We start from the raw sequence: 22,364 nt of genomic DNA on the forward strand, positions 1-22,364 counted from the left end.
CTAGAAGATGGAAGTAAAACAAATAGAAATACGCTTTAGGGAAGAGCCAACCACTCAGAATAGCATCGAATTAGGAATGACATGTGATAGCCATACCTGTACAGAGCAATTAATGTCCAGTAAAATAAATGCCTCTTGGAATAAGTATTCACATTTTCATTGTATGTTGTCACTTAAATTATTTTGACTTAGGGACCTGAGTTCAAATTTGCTACATGAACAAGAAGAACCATGCCTATGCTACTCTGAAGAAAATTAGCTTAAGAGACTTAGAAGTTTCTCCACAAATACTAACAAAATCTCAAAGATACAAAGTTCTTGACCTAGCAACTAATGTTCTACAAATCATTTCTCAAAGCATTGATAATGGGTAAAAAAGAAAAAAAAAATCCCTAACTAGGAAAATGGTATCCTAAAGCTCTACTGCAAGTGCATGAAGTGAAAAACTTCAGAAGGATACTACAGAACACTATGCTATGCACCTACTGCAAAGGATGACCAGCTCTTCACATGCTCACAAAAGTTGTCTGTTTCTTTCTCTTGCTGTTGGTGACCAACTGCAGAGCCTTATTATCTGACCAAGCCACTCAGAAAGATGTTCTGAGAGAAGTATAGAAGTCAAAGATATGACCTTATTTTTGAAATGTATAGGTTTCTTACTCACTAGAAAAGACAAAAATGTTAACAGTTAATGAGATTTCCACTTCCTTTATGCTATTACTTGATTTGGTTGGTTGAACATGGGCCGCTTTACAGTTAACATCTTCATATGCCTACTCATAGACAGAGCATTCTCAAGTGTTCTGAACTCAGGACTTTCACTGCTTGTCTCCAAACTTGCACTTAGTGTTCTCTGTCGGCATTTCAACTCCAGCTTGATTCCTAGGGTCTTAGCAAATTGTGATGGTCTTTTTCTCTCCTTACTTGGTAAATAATCACCTTATTTTTTATCAATAAATGTTTGCTGAATTAAAAGTAGCTTTTCTTTTTTGTAATTCAACATGTACATTGCTAATAATTTACAGACAAAATGATCACCCATTTTATTTTCAAAAATTTATTTTGTAGTCCTTAGGAAGTTTCTCTTTAATTTTTACAAGATAAAATCCCAAGGCTTAAAATCAGATATATAATGATATGTCACAAATAAGTATGGAAGAAAGACCATAATCATTTTGATGGAAGATATTTCTTAAGTCTATAAACACTGATATTCACCATATTTTTAATATTAATAGATATATACAACATGGCATACACAAATGTACAATGGTTGAAATCACTATTGTTATAGAATATTTCAAACTTCAGACTAAGGAAAAAATTCAATACTGGTAACATCTGGGAAAAATAATAGTAACCAGTTTATCAACAAATCATGTAAAGATAGCTAGTAAGCTTATATATATAAAACATCCTATACATGTCAAATCCCCAAGTTTAAAGATACTTACTTGACAGATCTACTTATAACATGCTGAAATCTAAACAGGCTGAAACCAATGTTTGTGGTCACCTATGAAACAGGAATCCAAAGTGTGAAAATATATTTAATAGCCTTCAAAAATCCCAAGACACTTTCCTGGGAAACCCCAAAGAAAACAAACCAGGCCCTCTTGAAATTAAAGCTCTTCTGAAACACCAAAGGAGGAAATGATTGACAACCTAGATACTGAGATTAATTTGTCTTCTGAAATTTAGATCGATAGCAATTATGCCTTTGGCATAATCATATATGTGACATACATATGGGATATATGTGATGTAGTGGGGACACCATGTCTGTAACCTCTTGATTCCAGAAAGACTTAATGTGGCTTAGAAGCTCAATTCATAAAATACCAGAAAGGTTAAATGGAAACAAACAAACAGAAAACAGAGTTTCAGGTTACATGACACATAAAATCTTTTTAAGAAAAGGACAGGAAATAATGAACTGAAGTATATTATATTATTCTCTAACAGTGATTTTCTGGACACATTGTAAAATATATTCATCTGTAAGAACACTATTAAAGTACTGGCAAGTTGTGGATTCAGATCAAATGTGATAATTTTTTTGTGAACCCTGATGGAGCATGATTATAAAATGTGCTCTTTTTTGTGCTTCTGCAAAAAAGTTTCTCTTGATGCCATAAGGTGTCGTGGTAGATTGAGTCTCTGCTTATTACTAGCAGAGGAAAGTGTAAGTGAAAAGAATGTGGGTGCCCTGACTCAATTCCCATGGAGAAACCCAGACTGAAGGCCTGTTGCTGCTGTCTTGTGAACAGGTAGCAACACATCAGGTGGTCAAGGTTCAGGTGGCTCTTTTGTTGGCAGAGGAGAGAGCACTGCTCCTAGGGATCCTGACTGCTCAGCTTCTCCAACTCTCCCTGTTAGGACTCAGCAAAATATATGAGAAATGAAAGACCAGGAGGCACCCTTGGGTTGGCACTTGTTAAAGCCTTGCCTCTTTCTGCCCAGAACTGCAGAGCCCCTGACGGTCTGCAGGTGATAGACCTCACCCTCTTCCTAGGGGTGGGGATGTGGAGCACAGTAGAGAAGGTGGGGGCAGCACTAAACCACCTGCAGAGAAGACCCCATCTCCAGAGTTCTGGTCAGAGTGTGAAGAAATGAAGTTTCAGCAGACAGACCTTTAACAGTGGGATGGCAGTGCACTTGCAGGGGATGGGTGGTAGTGGTGGTGGTGGCTGCTGACTTTCCAATAACACCCTTCAGAACACAGCAGGGACAGCTTACCCACGAAGCAGTGCCTCAGGCTTGTAATATAAAAAGCCCATAAAAATGTTTTAATTTAACTTCATGAGAGGAAAAATGGATCTTTAAGGGAAACACTTCAATTTAAAACATTAATGAATACCTTTTATATAAACTGAATCATAAGATATAATTTAAATTTTGTATAGAATGAGTTCAAGAAGGCACAAATTCTCAAGGCCCACAAAAATTCAGGCAGCTTTGAATTTATGGTCAAACCAACTATAGAAATGAAAACCACAGATTTAAAAAGACTTAAGAAGAAAGATTCAGGCTAGAATAGAGGGCACAGACAGTTTAATCCTGCTGGTTTGATCAGTGCTTGAGAGCCTATTTCCGAATGTTATTTGGAATTTGTTTTGAACTAAGCTAAATCTAATATTGGAGAAGTACTAGTATCAATTTTCATTAGCCAAGCTGGAATAAGAAACAAATTAAGCTCATTATTTTATAGTTGGGTGCAATAATAAAAGTCAAAGAACTAGGGTAGAGCTTGGGGATTTTAAAGCCCTTTCTCCACTGGAAAAAAGCCTGGAGTTCAGAAAAGCTCTGGATTGAATAGAGATCACACAGCAAAGTGGGTAATGCAATTACAATAGAGCTTAGGTTTCTTGATTTTTGGTCTAGACTCATATTCCCAGCCCTCAAAGTAATTTTATAAACTATGTTGTCATGGGAAAACTACTCATTTTCTTAAAAAAAAAATGTTAACATGGGAACTGCACAATCTCAAAATATAAAATTCCACTAACAAATAGAATGAATGGTAAAATTTTAGATCTGGAAGGACAGTAAAAGGTTAATTTAAACCTCAGGCACAAAAGAATGTATGCCCACAGAAAATAAACTATTACCTCTCAAAGTAACAAGGTTGAAACAGACCCAGGTCACCTAAAATTACAAAGCTACTTCTTCCCACAGTGCCTTATTCTTCTATGGCTACTGATTACAAACAAATAAAGCAGAAACAGAGAACCATTTCCAAATGAAATATACTGAAACTGTTAAAAAAATTCTTGGGTATAAATCAGCTTTTTGGTTAGTAGGAATAAACTGAAACCTACTGAAATTTAATAAAGGAGGCAGCATGCTTATTTTTATTGGAAAATGGACTTAATGTGGACTAAACTTATTAGTTCTATTGTCTCTTCACAATGATCTAGGACTACCTAGCCTCTCAGGCTCAAGAATGTACACTGTTCTAATGTTTTCAGTTCTCTAGATCAGTAATCTGTATTTTGTAAAGCATATCACATACAAATGTTCAAAAGCTACAAAACAATACAAAAAGTATATCAGGGGTTAGAGGTGTGGCTCAGTTGGTAAAGCACTAGCCCATGAGCAAAAGCAGCAGATACCAAATTTGAGTCCTGGTCTCAGACCAAAAAAAGAGAATATTTGATAGAGACCATCTATGGCGGAAAAGCTGAAATTGTCTAAAAGCTAAATTCTATAAAACAAGTTTTCTGTCCTCCATTTCCTATTCATAAAGCACAAAGCATTATGTTAATATGTAAGATATTAAAAATTAAATTTCTTTTTATTCTAACTTGATTGCAACTGACCTCTTTCCCCCTCATAGTAGATAGTATAGGGGCGAGCTATTTGAGGACTAGTTTCCAGGTCTAATTACCACAAACTACTCTGAGAGGATAGAGCTACTTCTTTCATGTGTGTAAAATCCATAAAAATGCTTTTTCAGTTTGCTGAGAAAAATGTCATAACTTATAGTAATGTTGCTATAAAAGAATATCCATGATTAAAAATTGGTAACTTAATTCTCTCCCTTGAGACCTTCCCCTGGCTATTTTTAAGGTTTTCTCCTGGCCCCCTATAGTATGTAATTAGATTTATAAGTTCGTATTACTGCAGTGACTACCCAACTATATCTCATTTGCAACCCCAAATAACAAACACAAATCTCATCAAAACATATGCAAAGAGTGAAAGTCTTTCTAATGAGATATGAGACCTCAAAATGGAAAATAATAAATGATTAGTTCAGGGAAGAAGTAAAAATTAGAGATTCTTCAGTGATCAATCTGTATACAACAGTACGGCAGACTATTTGCATAAATTTTCAGTCTACCAAGTTACTTAATAAAGGACAGAATACCACAGTGCACCCTAGTTTATATAGCACCTATAACCACTGTATAAAAACAAGTTTAATCCCTCCCTTTTCAAGTGATTAATGTGGCAAAGTTTACAATTCTGTGAATTAAGAGAAAAAAATGCCACTTGTGCCAGTCACATTACAATAATCTCAAGGTTATAAACTTTCAAAATAGGATCTATCATGTCAAAGTTAAATATTTTGTTTTAGTTACATTAACAATTCCTTTGTACAGTTCTCTTCTGTTATTCCATTTTCTTGCTTGCTTTTGTAATCAGAAAGGAACAAATTTTCTATCTGAGTCAAGAATTCCTCAGCAATGAAGCAATTGGTTACGTTGCTCAGCGTTTTCCTCAGACACTCCAAAAGCTAGTAGAGAATAAAAAGTTCATAATTAAATACTTAGAAAGTACAAGAAGAAGCTTTTTTAAAATCTCTTTCTAAACCACACATTGATGATTAAATAGGCACCAACTAAAGATGAACTTGTGTTCAATAGTTCTATGCTGGAACAATGAAAATTCTACTAAGGAACATAGAGTCTAGTACCCTTAAAATTTCACATAGGGAGACAAAAGTGAAACTCTTATGTGACATTCTCTATTCTGGACAAATCTGTGACTTTATCCATTCTACTTTTTGGGGGGATGAGGAGCAGTTACACTTACAGAGCAAAATAATCTTCAAAGATTAAGAAAAAAAAGACACAGGTCTTTTCTTGATGATAGAGCTCTACAGTCATGGTAAATATTCCTAAAACCCACTGGACTATCTGTAAGAAGTATGGCAACATCAACACTACAAAGTGACACTGGCTGGATGGCTGCTAAGAAATGCAAACATTTTGAACTGAGGAGATAAGAGAAAGGGCCTTGTGATCCAGGCCTAAGTCTCATCTTTTGTTAACAAAATCATGAGGTTATATTAAAAGAGGAAAAGAAATGATGGGGGCTATGGCTGAAGCAGTGAGCCTGGTCTGCATGTACAAGGCCCTGGGCTCCAGCCCCAGGACTCAAAAACTGAAAAATAATGAGCCAAACATATATTCAAACTGTTCTATTTCTAATTGCTATTAAAAAAATCAACAAAGACAAATGCTGTGATTCATTACAGAAGCAAAAGTAGAAGTGAAAAAAAGGAACTTAAAGCCTCTTAAAGCCTTTAGAAAGTTAAACGATCACTTAAATTTGTTAGATTTTTTACTATCATTCTTAAGAATGATTAATTTTTAAGGTTAACAAGGAAATATGGTGGTTTTCAGTTTAATAAAATCAGAAACTCTCCAATGCACACAATAATAATCGCTAAGAAATTTACCAGTCAACACTGACACATTTATTCTAAAAAAGTATTATTTTGATGTGTATGTAAGCTGGGGTAACAAAACACATTACTAATTATCTCCTAGAAATTAATTTTAGGAAGGAAAAAGCAATAAAGAACTACCCAGAAAATGTATCCACAAAGCATAAGGCATCATGGGAAAACACACTGAGATAAATAGCTTTGGATTCTATGAACAATGGAACCAATTAAAATGAAGGCAGCTTACTTTCTGCAAACAAGTTAGGTCAGAATCCCGGCGAAAGATTTTATCCATGGGGACACTGCTGTAAAAAGAAATATGAAAACAAACTGATGAAACAAATACTATAAAGTAATCAGTTGTGTAATAAACTATCACTGGTGCCATACATCACAATTTTATACTTAACTTGGGTTTTCTCTGAAACATAATTTAATGAGAAACACTGCAGATGTGCAGCCATCTCAAACCACAGCACATACCTGTGGGAGAGCCTGTATTTTTCTATTATCCATCTTGTCTTTTCAAACACTAATCCCCACCGAGGTTCTTCTAACATCTGTTGTACTTCAAACTTGTAAGGCAAACCTAGAAACACATACAGAAACACATTTTCATCAACTATTTCTTAAATCTCCACTCTTGTTTTAATTACTTAAAATTCCCCTCAGTGTTTTTACAACCACAGTTTCGCAGACCAGCTGAACAGCACTTAAAACACACTGGGCATTCTTTAAATATTTATTGCATGAATGTACTTGGTCCATTGAGCATTTTAATGCTAAGCTATTAATAATAATGAAGAAAAGAGTGCCACTTTCCTGACAGCTCTATGCAAGGCGCTATGAGAGGTAGGATGATCACATAATTTATCACCCAGACCAAGAGACTTTCTGAATGGAAGAGAACACTATTAATAACCATGCCAGAACCAAGAGCTACTGTCTTAGGCAATCCAAGACATATTGCCATTCTAGTGATAGCATAAGTTATTAAGCATGTAACATTGTTGTAACATGATAGGTAGCATTATTCCTATTTTACAAGTGAGAAAAACAAAGTTGAAACAGCTAATGCGTGGCAAGTGGCAGGGGTTAGGTTCTAAATCCTATCGAGTTGCCTGATTTCTGAGTCCATACTCTTTCAACCTTTGTATAAGCACCAATCTAAGTCCAGACAGTAGTACCCTGGAGAAGCAGAAACCACACCTAAGTCAAAGCTTTCAATCTAAACTCTAGAGCAAAGAATGCCCAAGGAGTGGACATCATACACGTAAGCTAGGAAGGGAAGAGTACCACACAGTGAGCCATCTTAACCAATTCCCACATATCCTTCACATTGCCCTATAAAGTTATATGCAGAACATTAAAGAAAAAGATTAAGGTGGGTGCTGATAGTTCATGACTATAATCCTAGCTACTCAGGAGGCTAAGATACAGAAGACTGAGGTTCAAAGCCAGTATAGGCAGAAAAGTATGAAACTCGATCTCTAACCAGCAAAAATAAAGGGTAGAGGCATGGCTCAAGTAGTAAAGTGTCAGGGGTTCAAACTCCAGTTCTGTCTGGGGGGGGGGAGGTGGTCTTAATTACTAATAATTACTAATGATTATATGATGCCTGCCAGTACCAGGCCTGACATGCTTTACATATGTGAAATCACTTAAAGGGCACAGCTACCATTTTCTCTCTCTCTCTCTCTCTCTCTCTCTCTCTCTCTCTCTCTCTCTCTCTCTCTCTCTCTCTCTCTCTCTCTCTCTCTCTCTCTCTCTTTTGGATAAGGATACAGAGCCATGGAAGGGTTATGAATCTGTTGAACATCTAGGCAGTCTGAATTAAACAATATATGTTCTTAACATCTACATTATACTGCCTCTCCAGTGTTGTTTTTGCTGCAGAACATTTCAAGTAAAGACATGAATGTGCTATAAAAGGGCTCCCTTCCTCTCCTTCCAGTAGTCCAGGAGAAAGCCTCTGATGATCATCTCCTCCTTCTATTTCTCACTTCTTCCCACCTGCTTTACTTTTCCCCTTCAGAAGGGGAAAAGACTTAAGACCCTGTGCTATACAGAATCATGAGTACAGGGATCTCATGATTCAACAAGGAGTACACTGTGGTAACTGCAGTGAGGTGTACAGAGGAAACCTCAACTCAAGAAGTAGCACTAAGCATATCCTAGAAGGGTCAATTCTCCATTCATGCTCCATTCCTTCTCCTACTCTGTCTAGTATGTTCCAAAACTGACTGCATCATGAGTAGATATAACCTAAGAGGAACCAAGTTGGATGATAAGCTATGCCAATCAAATTTATCCTTGAGTTAGAATGAGAATTAAGACACATAAAAACCGATCTTAGTGCTGGGCACCCGTAACTCACGCCTGTAACCCTAGCTACTCAGGAGGCTGAGCTCTGAGGAGAGCATTTCCAAGCCAGCTTGGGAAGGAAAGCCCATGTGATTAACTACCAAAAAAATATTAACTACCAAAACAAAAAAAGAAAAAAAGCTAGATGTGGAGGTGTGGCTCAAATGGTAGAGCACTAGCCTTGAGCACAAAAGCTCAAAGATAGTGCTCACCTCCTGGGTTCAAGCAACAGCACTGGCGCCAAAAAAAAAAAGTAGTCTCTAGTAAGCCTAATGTTACTGGGAGATGAAGGAAAGCTAGAGTCATTTATCTTTTTCATTTGTATGACATTACAGAGAAAGCCAGTCTACATTTACAAAAATATTTTCATTAGAACAAGAATTCAGCCTTGTTTTTACTGTAGTCTTTCCGTGTTCAGCACACATACTGCTTTTTGCATTCTTTTGCCAAGTGGTGTAATAACACCCGTGGCCATGATGACAGAGAAGAGGTGACTGCATTAGGTGTCACATCCAGTGTCACCTTTCCATCAAGCACTTTGGATAGTTGTTTCTGAGATTCAAAGAAATGAGGTTAGGATCAGTAAGAGGTTGTTACTGTTGGAAACTTACGATAGGAGCCATCTGGGCTCATTTCCTCACTTATTACCAGGCAGGTCATCTGGGAGTATGGTAAAGGATTGTTGCGATTATAGGGACTAACAATCATTCCAATGAATTTTGCACCTCCTCTGGAGAAATAACTCTATAATTAGAAGAAAAGTAGTTTTAGCCATACATACTTAAGTCAATTATTTATCCACACCAACATTCTAAAATATCAAATAGGAGAAAATAAAATAAAAGGTACAATAAGAACCTCATATCCCAACAACAACTAAATGAAATGTCTTATTATTCACTTCACACAGTAAAATATTCAGGTCTGAAGGTGTCAACTCAATCTAAATAGAACCTTAAAAAAGAAGAAAAAATCACATAGGTTAAACTATCTGTATTTGCCATATATATGCTTACTAATTATAGTAACTAACTCTAGCAATAATCTATATTAACATAGTAATGACTACAACCAGCAACCTACAGCAAAAACACACAAAACAAGTTGCAGAAAAAAGCTTTTTCCCCATAAGTACAAACTATTAATATTTCCATTATATTAATTATTCACTCAACCCCCATTCTTGTTCCCCATAACAGTTTTTAAAGGTCCTACAAGAATTTATCTGTTTTGCATTCATGGTTATTGTATAATAAATGAAACTGCTGACTTTCCAAATGCTTACATAAATATGTATCACACCAATTGGGAGGGGGGGGGAGGCAAGTTATATCAAAGTCCCTGCTGTAAAATACTGAAACTGTAAAGTTAAAAATAATAAAAGTATATTGAATAAAAAGCAACTGGAGGGGGGAATGTTTTGTTTTGTCTGTGCTTGTCCTGGAGTTTGAACTGGGTGCTGAGCTTTTATGCTCAAGGCTAGTGCTCTGCTACTTGAGTCACAGCTTCACTTCTGGCTTTTGGTGGTTAATTAGAGATAAAGAGTCTCATGGACTTTCCTGCCTAGGCTAGATTCAAACCACAATCCTCATATCTCAGCCTCCTGGGTAGCCAGAATTACAAGTGAAAGCTACCAATGCTCAGAAAGGGAGTGGATATATGTAATAATTTATAGAATAAAACGTATGAGCATACCTGGTATTTAGCTTGTGTGTCAATATCTCGTAAGGAAGGATTAGGGTCAAATGCAGGATGAGAATGGTACCATCCAATAACGCTGTAGCCTCTTACCGCTAAGGCTTCTGAGGCTTGGGTTTGCGATACAGGGTCCATTTCACACTGTAGTCCTGTACTCAGGCTGTTACATGGTTCTGCTGCACAAATCTACAACATATTGAACCTTATATGATTACAATGAAATCCTATTAGTTCTAATTGCAAATCAAATCATTCCTAAAATGTGATTGTGTGCTAGTATGCATATTCTATGCTAAGTGGGTAATAACAATAAGAGTTATTTTTTCAGATTGTAACATAAAATGGTAAGAAGGTATTCTTTTAATGAATGACTCATTAGTGACAATAATTTCAGTAGAATAATGCATACCAACTTCAACAACAAGAATTAGCATGTCTTTTGGGCCTCTTAGTTATAGCTTTATGTTGGTGAAGGTAGCCAAAAGCCAAGGCCTGGTAGTATTCTATTCTTGACAGGAAAAGCCAATAGATACTCAATATATAGAATATTAAGAAAATAAATTTAACTTCAGACTATTTTTACATTTGCTTATTTTCACATATATCATGGGTTATATCTATTTCAATTACATTCATGGAATTCTATAAAGTATTTGGTATAGCAGCAGAACTAAATAGTAACTAAACATTTTTAAAAAGAGAGAACTTACTTCAACAACTTTATTGGCTTCTAAGTATCTTCCTCCTAATAGACCAATTACTTCTGCCATGGAAACATGAGCATGCTAGAAGAAAATACAACAGACTTAAACCAAATGTACAAACCCATCTGAAAAAAAAAAAACCAGAATAATGATATCATCGGATAGACACTATAAGTAGGGCAACTATGTTTTTCTACAATAAAGTAGCATAGGAATGGAGCCAGTTGCTGGACTCAACATTAGGACTTAGATTTAAAGGTTATCTTTACTGATGACTGAGATAGTTTGAGTCAAACACTTATGACTCCATAGCACTACTCTTCACTTACAAAATGAAGACACTACTTGCATATTTAAGTAAAAATCTTCTACAGAAAAGTACCACAAACAAACACAACTGTTAGAGGTATTGATGGTTTAGTGCAAACAAAGAACCTCCAAATTACAAGTGTTGTGCTTTGCTTTCAGTAACCTAAAAGGTAGCAGACATGGGATATTAGGAAATAGAAACAGGGTTAATGATGGTAAACAGTCTGCAAAACTCACATTAATTTATTTTCTCTAAAATATGGAAACATGCAATTGTCTGGCTTTTCTTCAAAAGAAAAGACTTATTTTAGATTCCTTGTAAAAGAGGATAGTCTTCCATACTCTTATGCCTGTAATAAAAATACACAAGAATAGAAATCAGAATAACTAAGTAAACACAATAGATTATCCTTACCAAATCCATTATTAAAAGTGCTTCTGAAGCCACTTTCACCTGAAATGGCTCCTGAAATATAAAAAAAACAAAAACAAAACAAATGGGGAGCATAAAAACAGAGATTCTGTTCTCCTTAAGCAAAGTGTCCTCCACCCTTTCTCCTTCACTTATCCCAACAAGTTCTCACTAGCACTCAAGGAATAACAGAAGCTAGATTGTACTCTTTTGAGGTTGTTGTTAAGTTATTCTTCAAACCCCAACACAAAGAAATTCCTTCATATTTTCCCATCTCTATCATTATTACCTTGCCTTGTCTGATTTTTTTTTTTTTTTTGCACTGGGAACAGAATCTAGGGCTTTTTCCTTTTCCAAGCCCCCATCTTTACATAAACACATGGATTACACACCAAAAAAGAATAAGTATGTTCTGCCTGATGGAAGTATTACTTATGGTCATTCATTGATATATAAAGAGTACCTGCTTTTCTTCACTGAAAAAATTGCAAGGTATCAGTTGGAAGGGATCAAATGAGCTGAAAAAGGGGAAAAAATCATTTTTAATATAAGACTAGGAAGAAAACATTGATTTACAGGTCTGGAAATGTGTTATCAACAAAAAACTCAAATTTGGTATGAATAAGAAAATTATGAAATTAGAAGAATTTCTTAGGACATTATATACAACCCTTCTGAAAGAAGAACTGTTCAGATTTGACAAAAACAAAACAAACAAAAACCAAGAAAACGTGGGAAAGTAATTCTGTTGTCTTAATTTCTTTTAACATATTCCCAAAGAAACACAATAGTTAGACACGACTTATATAGAAAACAGACTTTAATTCTGAGACATGAGATCTGCAAGTTCAAAAGTACTTCTGTCAAGATAATAAGTGCCCCTTACAGAGCAAAGACTCATTAAATGCTAAATGAATAACAAAATGTTCTCCTACAGAAAGTAACACAAAGTCCTATGGCAAAACTCTGATTTTAAAATGTAAAGGGACAGAAAGTAAGGATCCTCAGCAAGGCTAGATATAAAACCATGTGTAAGCCCTGAAGAAACATTAGAAAGCTGTGATAAGGAAAGAACTGAGGTTTCCAAAAATATTACAAACAATACAAGGGTGTTTTTTTTTAATGCTATAATCATTGAAAGACAAATGAACATATTAACAGAATATAACACAAGAATATGTTATTTGGGTCCCATTCTACCAGATTTGTTAGTGCTCAAAGGACATGTTTGTTTTGCTTGACATTGTGTTCTAGAGACCAAAAACAGGGCCTGAAAAACAGTATACATTCAAAATGTATGTCAAGTGAAGCTGAACAATGTGTAAATTAAATGAATAAAAAGAAACTAAAGGCCAAGGCAGATGAGGAAAATACTACACAGCTTTGAAGAACATGGTTGGGCACTTCAGAAAAGCATGAATATGACCAACAACAATGTTTGTGAGGGCTGTAGACATGAGAAAGCAGACATGGATTTAAAAAAATTCTGACAAAGCCAGGTGCCAGTGGCACATGTCTGTAATCCTAGCCACTCCAGGAGGCTGAGATCTGCAGGACAGAAGTTTGAAGTCAGCCAGGGCACAAAAAGTCTACAAGATTCTATCTCCATTAACCACCAAACAGTGGGAAAATGGAGGTGTAGCAAAAATTTTTGACTATGAGCTTAAAAAAAAGCCAAGTAAAAGCATGAAACCTCCGCTTCAAAGCCCCAGGGCTGTCAGAAACAAGGAAGGGAATGAAGAAACGAGGAGGGAGGAGAGGTAAGAGGGAAGGAGGGAATGGAGGATAGAGAAAGGGAAAAGAAGAAAAGGAAAGAGAAAGAAAAGCCAAAGGAAGGATTAAGGAGGAAGGTAAGAAGGAAGGAAGGAAATAAAGAAGAGAAGAGAGGAGAGGAGAAGAGAGAAGAAGAGAGAAGCTTCTGACAAGCTGGAATGACTTGAAATATAAGCCTCACATACAGATTCAGAAAGTCAAGTGTGTAGAAAATCAAGTATGTGGGTACTGGATGAGAGGTCCTGACTTACAGAAAAACTATGTTTCTTATATATTCTATCTACTTCATACTTTCAGTGAAAGTTTTAGTTTGTTTTGGAGAGCTGTATATAAGGTATAAGATTATGTATTACCAGGAATAAGGATTTTAAAGCTTGCGTGGCTTAAACCACAGCTTCATCACTATGAGCACTAACACAAACAAGTTACTATGACCTCTCTTTGCTTCTCAATTTTCTCACTATGAGCCCTAACACAAACAAGTTACTATAACCTCTCTTTGGTTCTCAATTTTCTCACCTGTAATATGAGAGTGATAATATTAACTATCGGAGAGGATTAGAATTAAATGGATTACTGTAAGTGAAGTGTTTAAAACACAGCTAAAACTTACTTTATAAATGGCAAACCAAGGCTTACACAGAACACAGAACTGCTAACAAAATGATCTATTGGCACTCTTGGATATCTTGTTTTAAAAGAAGCAGTGCAAAATTGTAGTGTACTTAATAGGGCAACTGCAGGAAATGAGAGATCTAGAAAAGCAAGATGTTTAACCTACTTGATGATCCTTAATTGTAGACATTACATTTATAATATATACACACCAGAAAACAATAAGCCCTGTAACTACTGCGTATAATTAGCACAAAGAGAGAAGTCTAGAGGTGAATGGCTACTGGTCATAAACAAGATTTCTTTGTAACACATGCTGGTTGGATCCTATGTTCAGTGAAATTGACCTTTAAACTTTAGCTTGAAGGTTTCCCAAACTAGTAATCAGTGAAACAGAAACAAAATAAAAATATTTACCAGTTTTTACTCTTTTCTTACTAGAAAAATCTTGATATTTCTTAATGTGAACAATAATAAAGCTGTTGGATTATTTTCCCACACGTTTTCTAACCACAAGTTAAAAACAATTATACTTGGCCAGATGTTGGGTGGCTCACACCTGTAGCTACTGAGGAGGCTAAGATCTGAGGACCAAGGTTTAAAGCCAGCCCGGGAAGGAAAGTCTGTGAGGCTCTTAACTGCAGTCAACCACCAAAAAGCTGAAAGCAAAGGTGTGGTTCAAGTGGTAGAGCATTAGCCTTGAGCAAAAACGCTCAGAGACAGTGCTCAGGCCCTGAGTTTAACCCAAGGACCAGCACATACACACAAAACAACTCACAAAAAAATGAGTACCCTTATACAATGTAAAGCCATACCTTTTGGTTGGTCTTGACATTTTTGAAGATTTAGTAGACTTAGATTTTTCCTCTTCCCTTTGTTTTGCAAACTCCTCAGCAGAGAAATGCTAAAAAAAAAAAGTCAGTGAATTAAAAGGTCTATCAAATACTGAGAGTGGGAATAAAAAATGTGTCTTTAAAACCAAACTTAAGAGTATGTGAAAGTAAGAAAGATTAAATTGGTACAAAGGGTTTCCTTCTTTTGCTACTAACCAACAGTAAGAATTTACTGAAAATATGTATGTATATATGTGTACACACACATGCACACACGTATACACTGGTCTTGGGGCTTGAACCCAAGAGCCTGGGCTCTGTCTCTGGACCTTGGAAGGCTAGCTCTCTGCCTGTTTAGTTCTAGGTCTTCCTCTTAGCTCTCTGCCTGTTTAGCCATTTTTAGGTCGTCTTCTCATTCTCCTTCTCCTTCTCCTTTTTGGTGACTAATTGAATATATGAATCTCACAGACTTTTCTGCCTGGACTGGCTTTAAACCTTGATCCTTAGACCTCAGTCTCCTGAGTAGCTAGAATTATAGGTGTGAGCTTCCCAGAACCCGGCTGGATAATATATATTGTAATTATTAAACTACCCAGCCATTAAAAAACAACAACTGTGTTCCTGTTCTTGAGTTGTTCATGTCAAACAACAGGATCAGCCATCCAGGTTTGAAAACTCATAATCACTTAAATATTTTTTAAACCTATTTCAAGTTACTGAGATGTTGAATTTTCTTTCACAATGGATAAACAACAATGTAATGGTTAAGAACAAAATCCCACAGTAATAGAGATCTTGCCTAGCATGTATGAGTCACTGTGTTCAATCCCCAGCACCATGGGCAAAAAGGAAACACTAGGACCATACAGACTCTGGAACTAGAATGCCTGGCTCTGCTCCTTATTAGCTGATGACCACAGATAATATCTGAAACATTCACACTTCTCTTTCCTCATCTTTTTTTTTTTTTTTTTGGCCAGTCCTGGGCCTTGGACTCAGGGCCTGAGCACTGTCCCTGGCTTCTTTTTGCTCAAGGCTAGCACTCTGCCACTTGAGCCACAGCGCCACTTCTGGCCATTTTCTGTATATGTGGTGCTGGGGAAACGAACCCAGGGCCTCATGTATATGAGGCAGGCACTCTTGCCACTAGGCCATATCCCCAGCCCTCTTTCCTCATCTTTAAAATGAAAATACTACTAGTAATAACAATGATCTTTTTGCTGATCTCTTGAATTAGATACCCTGTCTTTTGTGAACCTTTCCTGATCACTGAGGGGATCTTTTCTGAACTCAGAGCCAAAGAGCCATTTCCACATTTTAGTACTTAACTGGATATAACTGTCACTGACTTTTCCTTCCTGGGCTGGCTATGAACCTTGATCCTCATATCTCAGCCTCCTTAGTAGGTAGGGTTACAGGTATGAGCCACCAATAGAGAACCTTTTAATTCTCGGTCCAATTTTCTGGAACTTACTATAGGTTTTGTCTTTCCTGTTAGAACTATAATATTATGAACAACACCATGCACTACTAACATGACTAGACAATTGCTCAAGTGTGAGAATAGGAAATGGGGAAGGAATTGACAGTAACTTTATTGAGAATCTGTGCATGCAGACTTATTGAATACCTAACAGTAGGGCCTTTATATACTTGGATCTCTTACTTCTTGTAAAATGTATTTATTTTAGGAGGTATTATCCACATTTCATAAATTAAAATATGAGGTTCAGTGAGGCCAAATAGTTATCCAATGTAATATGTTACAAAGTAACATATTCTTTCCTTTCTACTATGCTGATTACTACAACAAATTATATATTTAGGATTTATGTTTGTATACACACGAAAGCACATGTTGCTTGTTATACCTCCTCCTATGACTTCAGGCTTTAAATATTTTTGTAGTACTAGAGTCTGAACTCAAGGTCTCATGCTTCCTAGGCAAGTAAGTACTCTATCACATAAGCTATGTCTATATCCCAGGATTCCAGTTTTTATTAACAGAAAGAATACTTTAATAGTTATAGATCAGAATGTCAACTGTATAGGACAATATTTTAATTGTTGTATCAACATTATTCAATAAGCATATAATAAAATGAACTGGGTACACAAACTTCTTGGTCTGGCATATATTATAACAACAATCAAAGTTCAGAAAATGAGGCAAGCTCCTAGCTACCTGTGCCACCAAAGCCTTCCATTTTATTGTTTATTGGTAAATTCCAAACAGACAAATTGACATGGGAATACATATCACAGTAAAACATACAAATATTTTGCCAATAAATATTGACCAAATAAAGCAGTTTTCACTGATAAGCCATGAGAAAGGCCAAAATTACCTCAAATGTTTGTCCTTCTAAGTCCTTTGCATCACACCAGTTTCCCCAGGGGTCCCGAACCCTACGTCTTCTTGTACGCTATAATGAGTTTAAGAATAGAGCAAAAAGATTAACCTGGAGAAATAATAGTATATTAACACAACATTTAAAACAATGATTATCTAAAATGATTACTTTATGTAAACTTACAAATCTGTGTTCAGAATAACATTACTGATAGTAAGTTTAAGAAGAGGAGGACTACAGAAAAGGCAGGGTGCAAGCCTGGAAGTGATAGCTGGGTTCAGTTTTGTTTTTTAATCAGTGATGGTTTTCTGTACTTTACTTGTACTTCTTTAATTTTCAGTGCTATCTATAAAATACTACAGACCATCAGTAAAATGGGTTCCCTCCAACCTTCTCTAGTAAAAACTTGGAAAGAACACATAGGAATAATATGGAAAACTAGAAGCAAAATTACTTCTCAGCTTAGAAGGGAAACCAACAAGTTAACAAGAGACTTGTTAGCACAAATAATGAAAAACTATGAAATTCATGGATTATGTTACTAATGTCCAGTTTTATAAACGTCATTATTGAGTTGTTTGAAATGGACCAGATGTCAAAGGGCATTTACCCATACTGTCTCTACTTACTTATTTGAAAACATTCTTAGAAAGGCAGTAATGATTGGTACTTTAAATAATCAGAGAAAAATAGCTACTTAACCTTTATACTTTTATTCTATTTCGCTTAACCCCCCCCCCCCCACAAAACTAAGGAGATCCTACTCTAACTCATAAGAGACTGAATGGATAACTTTATTTTGAAAACACAATCCATCAATTTTTTTTTTTTTTTTGGCCAGTCCTGGGCCTTGGACTCAGGGCCTGAGCACTGTCCCTGGCTTCTTCCTGCTCAAGGCTAGCACTCTGCCACTTGAGCCACAGCGCCGCTTCTGGCCGTTTTCTGTATATGTGGTGCTGGGGAATCGAACCTAGGGCCTCGTGTATCCGAGGCAGGCACTCTTGCCACTAGGCTATATCCCCAGCCCTCAATTTTTAAACATTATAAAATTCACTGATGGTGCTGAGTGCCATCACTAGTGGCAAGAGTGCTTGCCTTGTATACATGAAGCCCTGGGTTCGATTCCCCAGCACCACATATATAGAAAATGGCCAGAAGTGGTGCTGTGGCTCAAGTGGCAGAGTGCTAGCTAGCATTGAGCAAAAAGAAGCTAGGGACAGTGCTCAGGCCCTGAGCCCAAGGCCCAGGACTGGCAAAAAATAAAAAATAGAAAAGAATGCTAGAATTGAATAAGAATGTGGCTTAGTGGTAGAGTGCTTGCCTAGCATGCATGAAGCCTTGGGTTTGTTTCCTCAGTACCACATACACAGAAAAAGCTGAAAGTGGAGAAAAAGCTCAAGTGGTAGAGTGCTAGCATTGAGCAAAATAAGCTCAGGGACAGTGCCTAGGGACTGAGAGCTCAAGTCCCAGTACTGGCCAAAAAAAAAAAAAAATTCAGATTTCAGCATATGAAACACAAAGAGCAGTGTTCCAAAACTAAAGAGAAAAAGAAAACTGAACCATATAGCTTTAAAAGACAAATTTATATAAACCAACCCAACAGCTGAAGGCCATGTCAGAAACAATGGCTCTGAATGGTTTGCAAGTGAATTTTGAAGGCTCTATAGCTTGTTTTGTATTCCAAATGAAATTGGAATTAACAATAAAAGTGAAGTGCAAGAGAAAACAGGTTCTTCCAACAAAGTCATTTGTAAGCAGATATAAAAAATAGCCATACCTTACTAAAGTAGAGTGAAGAGATTGTTAAACAACAAAGTTGACTGCTTACCATAGATTGCAGACGCTGGGCAAGTTGGTAAGCTTCTACTGTATCTTTTCTGTCTCTGATTCGTACTTTATCAACTGGTTGTGGCTTGTTATATATAGCTTGTTCTATTGGAATTTGGAAAAGATAAAACAAGCTATCATTTGTGTAACTTGTTCGTTAAGTAGGAAGACACACATCTATAGCTGAGCTCCTATGATTCTTATTTCACAATCATACATTTGGTGTGCTATTCTGCAGTTCCCAAATAAAGTATTGCTGTAAGTCTAAAAAAGTTTAGTAGTCTCAGTATTCAGGGCATTGGGCAAACCAGGCCACTGAAATGAAGGACAGACCTCAAGGCAGATGTGTATTCTCTATGTAATATGAAATAACTTTTGTCAGGTTTTGTAGTTATTGTTTCAAAACAAAGAATCTTTTTCTTTAACTATGAGTGGTAGGGTTCCATTTTCCTTATGACTATATAAAACTACAGCTATTAGTATTCTACAAGTTCTTGTCATGTTAATTCAATGAAAGGGTAGAATATATTTTGAAATTTGCATACTAATCGACTCCATTCTGTGAAAATATTATAGTGCTTTTATTACATGTAAGACTCCTACACTATTTCCTCTTATTTAATAATTGCTAGATACCATTTCTAGAGGGAATACCACACAGGTTGAATAACCATTATGAAAAACACTTGGGACAAGAAGCATTTCAAATTTCATAACTTTTTATGTTTCAGAATATTTGTATAAAAGGATCCCAATATCTGAATCTTTTAAGTGCTATACTGACCTTGAGCTGTATTTGCAAATGAAATAGGTTTTCATCACTTTTCATAAAATTATATTTTTACTTGATAAAGAACTATGTTCCCAAATTGTTTCTATTTAGATAAAATATTTGCCTTTTAAAATTACACTTTCAATGTTTACTGTAGATCAGAAAGAAACAGTTCAATCAAGAGAAATTTTACAGCAAAATCTTAATATAACACATCTATTCCAGAAAATATGGTATATTGTGAATTTTACAATCTTAAATCTACTTGAATTGCAACTGCCATAGAAATTAGGTGCTATCAGGATAAAAAATGTTGTTGGGTTTTTATTTTTACCACATCCAAAATTGATTGCTCCTATCAATTCGAGGTATGTATGAATCCGTCCAATACAATTAACATCCCCACAGTTCTTCAGGCCAGGACGTACTGAGGTCTTATTTAAGTATTTCGGTTTGCATATCTCCCTAATTAAGAGATGGAAGTAAAATTATTTTGGATGAATAAAAGCATGAAAAATTTCTGGGGAAAACTTTTAATATATAAGAAACCTTAAAAAGAAAACCTTATTTTACCCCTCTCAATGTGTAAATGTGTAATATAATACCTAGTACCCAAGTGTTCTTTTTTTCTGAAATAACTTATCTTTAAAATGACTCAATAACTTACAAGTACATGTACTGTGTGATTTTCTTTTACAATATCATTCTTTTCCCACTGCTAAAATTCATAGATTCCATTTTTCTTGGATTTTGAACTTAGAAGCTTCACAGATCTAAACTCAAGTGAAAATCTTTAGATAAAAGGGGTATTTGATAATATATAGAAAGAACGTAATACTAGACATTTCCAACTGTTTTTTCCCCTGTGGTGCCGGGAAACAGATGTTAGGCCTCACAAATGCTAGGCAAGTGTTGTTGAGCTATAGCCTCAGCTTCTAGACTTTACTAACTCTTAATATTACTACCTACATTTTACTCTACCTCTGCCAAACATTTAACTAGCTCATAAATGTTTGCATGATTCATATTCATTTTGAGTTAAGATACCAATAAATAAGTGTTCACTCTCACTGACAAACAGAAATAGGTATACAGGGGACTCCAGTGGAATCAAGAAACTCACAAAGACAATGAAAGAAATAAAGAGGCTCATTTACTAAAACATGTATTTACTGAATAAATGTAAGGAGTCATGCTAGGAAGCACAATTAAGGTTTAACAGTAATTAAAGAACTTAATAATAGAAACAAGTTTGTTAGTAACTTACTGCAAGTTACACAACTATCTTTACAAGTTATATTACTCTCATTTTAGAAGTGAAAGAACTAGTGGGTTCATGATTAAGGTATTTACTTAAGGAAGTGACAGAATCAGGATTCAAGAACAGATACTATTAAATAAGTACTGAGACATATTGTATTTTATTCTACATATATTTGTGCACTGTGTACCCAGCACTGTTCTAGAGAAGAGGGCCATGAAGATGAACAACATTAAGTTCCTGACTTTAGAGACCTGCTAATCCAGTGAAAAGACCATGGAATAATCAATGAATAATATATACTACATGGTCAGACTGAAATAGTGCTAAAATGAAAAGGTAAGAATAACAAGGGGCTAGAATGTAAAAAATAGGCACAGATTATTTTGCTTTAGATTAAGTGTGCAGGCCTCTCTAAACACAGACTAAATTTAAAATCATACATTTTGTGAAGTCCAGAGAAGATAGACACTTCCATAGAAAAGTTGAGATGTCAGGATGCCTTGAAAGAAAAGGAAACAAGCTATACAGATGACAACAGGAAAGGAAGAAAGAACATGTCTAGTAAAAAATATCACAGGAGAATACTAGATTTATCTAAAGATTACACAAATCAAAAGCCTTTAAACAGAACTCAGTAACCCACACAATGATGAATAAGTTATAAGTACTCTAAAAACTTCCATTCAAAGACAGATGATATATACATTCAATAATCTATTCTCCACAACAGAGGGCCATCTATATTTGAAGAACTGTCCTAAGCAGTAGAAAATTGCCAATAAACAAAACAGAAATCTATCCTCATGTAGACAAAGTAAGAAGACAATAATACATTTTCAGTGTAATAAGTTCTATGGAAAAGATGAAACATGGGTTACACAGACAGAAAACAAGAAGATATAATTTAGAGGCAATGAGCAGAATCTCTTATTTCTCTAAGTAGACCTGAATGAGTTAAGAAGGCAAAACTACCAAGATCTGGAAGGAAAGAAGATCCAAGGCAGAATCATCATAGCTCTGAATTGGAAGTGTAAAAACACAAAATCAAGACTGAAATACCAAATTAATGACTGCAGACTGAGTGGCTGTGGTGGTAGATGTCAGTATTCCTAGCACTTAGAAGACTCAGGCTGGAAAATCACAAGTTTGAGACCAGCCTGGATTATACAATAAATGTGAGGCCAACCAGATTGTACAGAGACCTTGTCTCAAAACAAAAAACAACAAAAAAGACTCTGAAATCACCTTCACCTAGGGTGAC

General features: G+C 35.8%; 1 protein-coding gene across 5 annotated transcripts in view; it reads right to left on the reverse strand.

Moving 5' to 3' along the window:
• Positions 1 to 1,027: 1,027 nt before the first annotated feature.
• Mysm1 (Myb like, SWIRM and MPN domains 1) overlaps positions 1,028 to 22,364 on the reverse strand; it is a 37,986-nt gene continuing 16,649 nt past the window's right edge. For 3 of the 5 annotated variants that reach the window (XM_048351426.1, XM_048351424.1, XM_048351422.1), the window contains 12 exons: positions 20,174 to 20,304; positions 19,069 to 19,172; positions 17,235 to 17,312; positions 14,869 to 14,957; positions 12,129 to 12,183; positions 11,669 to 11,719; positions 10,951 to 11,025; positions 10,238 to 10,426; positions 9,154 to 9,286; positions 6,662 to 6,767; positions 6,426 to 6,483; positions 1,028 to 5,242 (listed from right to left, as the gene is read on the reverse strand). In XM_048351426.1, coding sequence (XP_048207383.1) covers positions 5,084 to 5,242; positions 6,426 to 6,483; positions 6,662 to 6,767; positions 9,154 to 9,286; positions 10,238 to 10,426; positions 10,951 to 11,025; positions 11,669 to 11,719; positions 12,129 to 12,183; positions 14,869 to 14,957; positions 17,235 to 17,312; positions 19,069 to 19,172; positions 20,174 to 20,304 — 1,228 coding nt within the window. In that variant the 3' untranslated portion in view covers positions 1,028 to 5,083. The remainder of the gene's footprint in view (positions 5,243 to 6,425; positions 6,484 to 6,661; positions 6,768 to 9,153; positions 9,287 to 10,237; positions 10,427 to 10,950; positions 11,026 to 11,668; positions 11,720 to 12,128; positions 12,184 to 14,868; positions 14,958 to 17,234; positions 17,313 to 19,068; positions 19,173 to 20,173; positions 20,305 to 22,364) is intronic. The other 2 variants (XM_048351423.1, XM_048351425.1) reach the window with 2 other exon arrangements.

This window comes from Perognathus longimembris, chromosome 7 (assembly GCF_023159225.1).
Source record: "Perognathus longimembris pacificus isolate PPM17 chromosome 7, ASM2315922v1, whole genome shotgun sequence".
Classification (NCBI taxonomy): domain Eukaryota; kingdom Metazoa; phylum Chordata; class Mammalia; order Rodentia; family Heteromyidae; genus Perognathus; species Perognathus longimembris.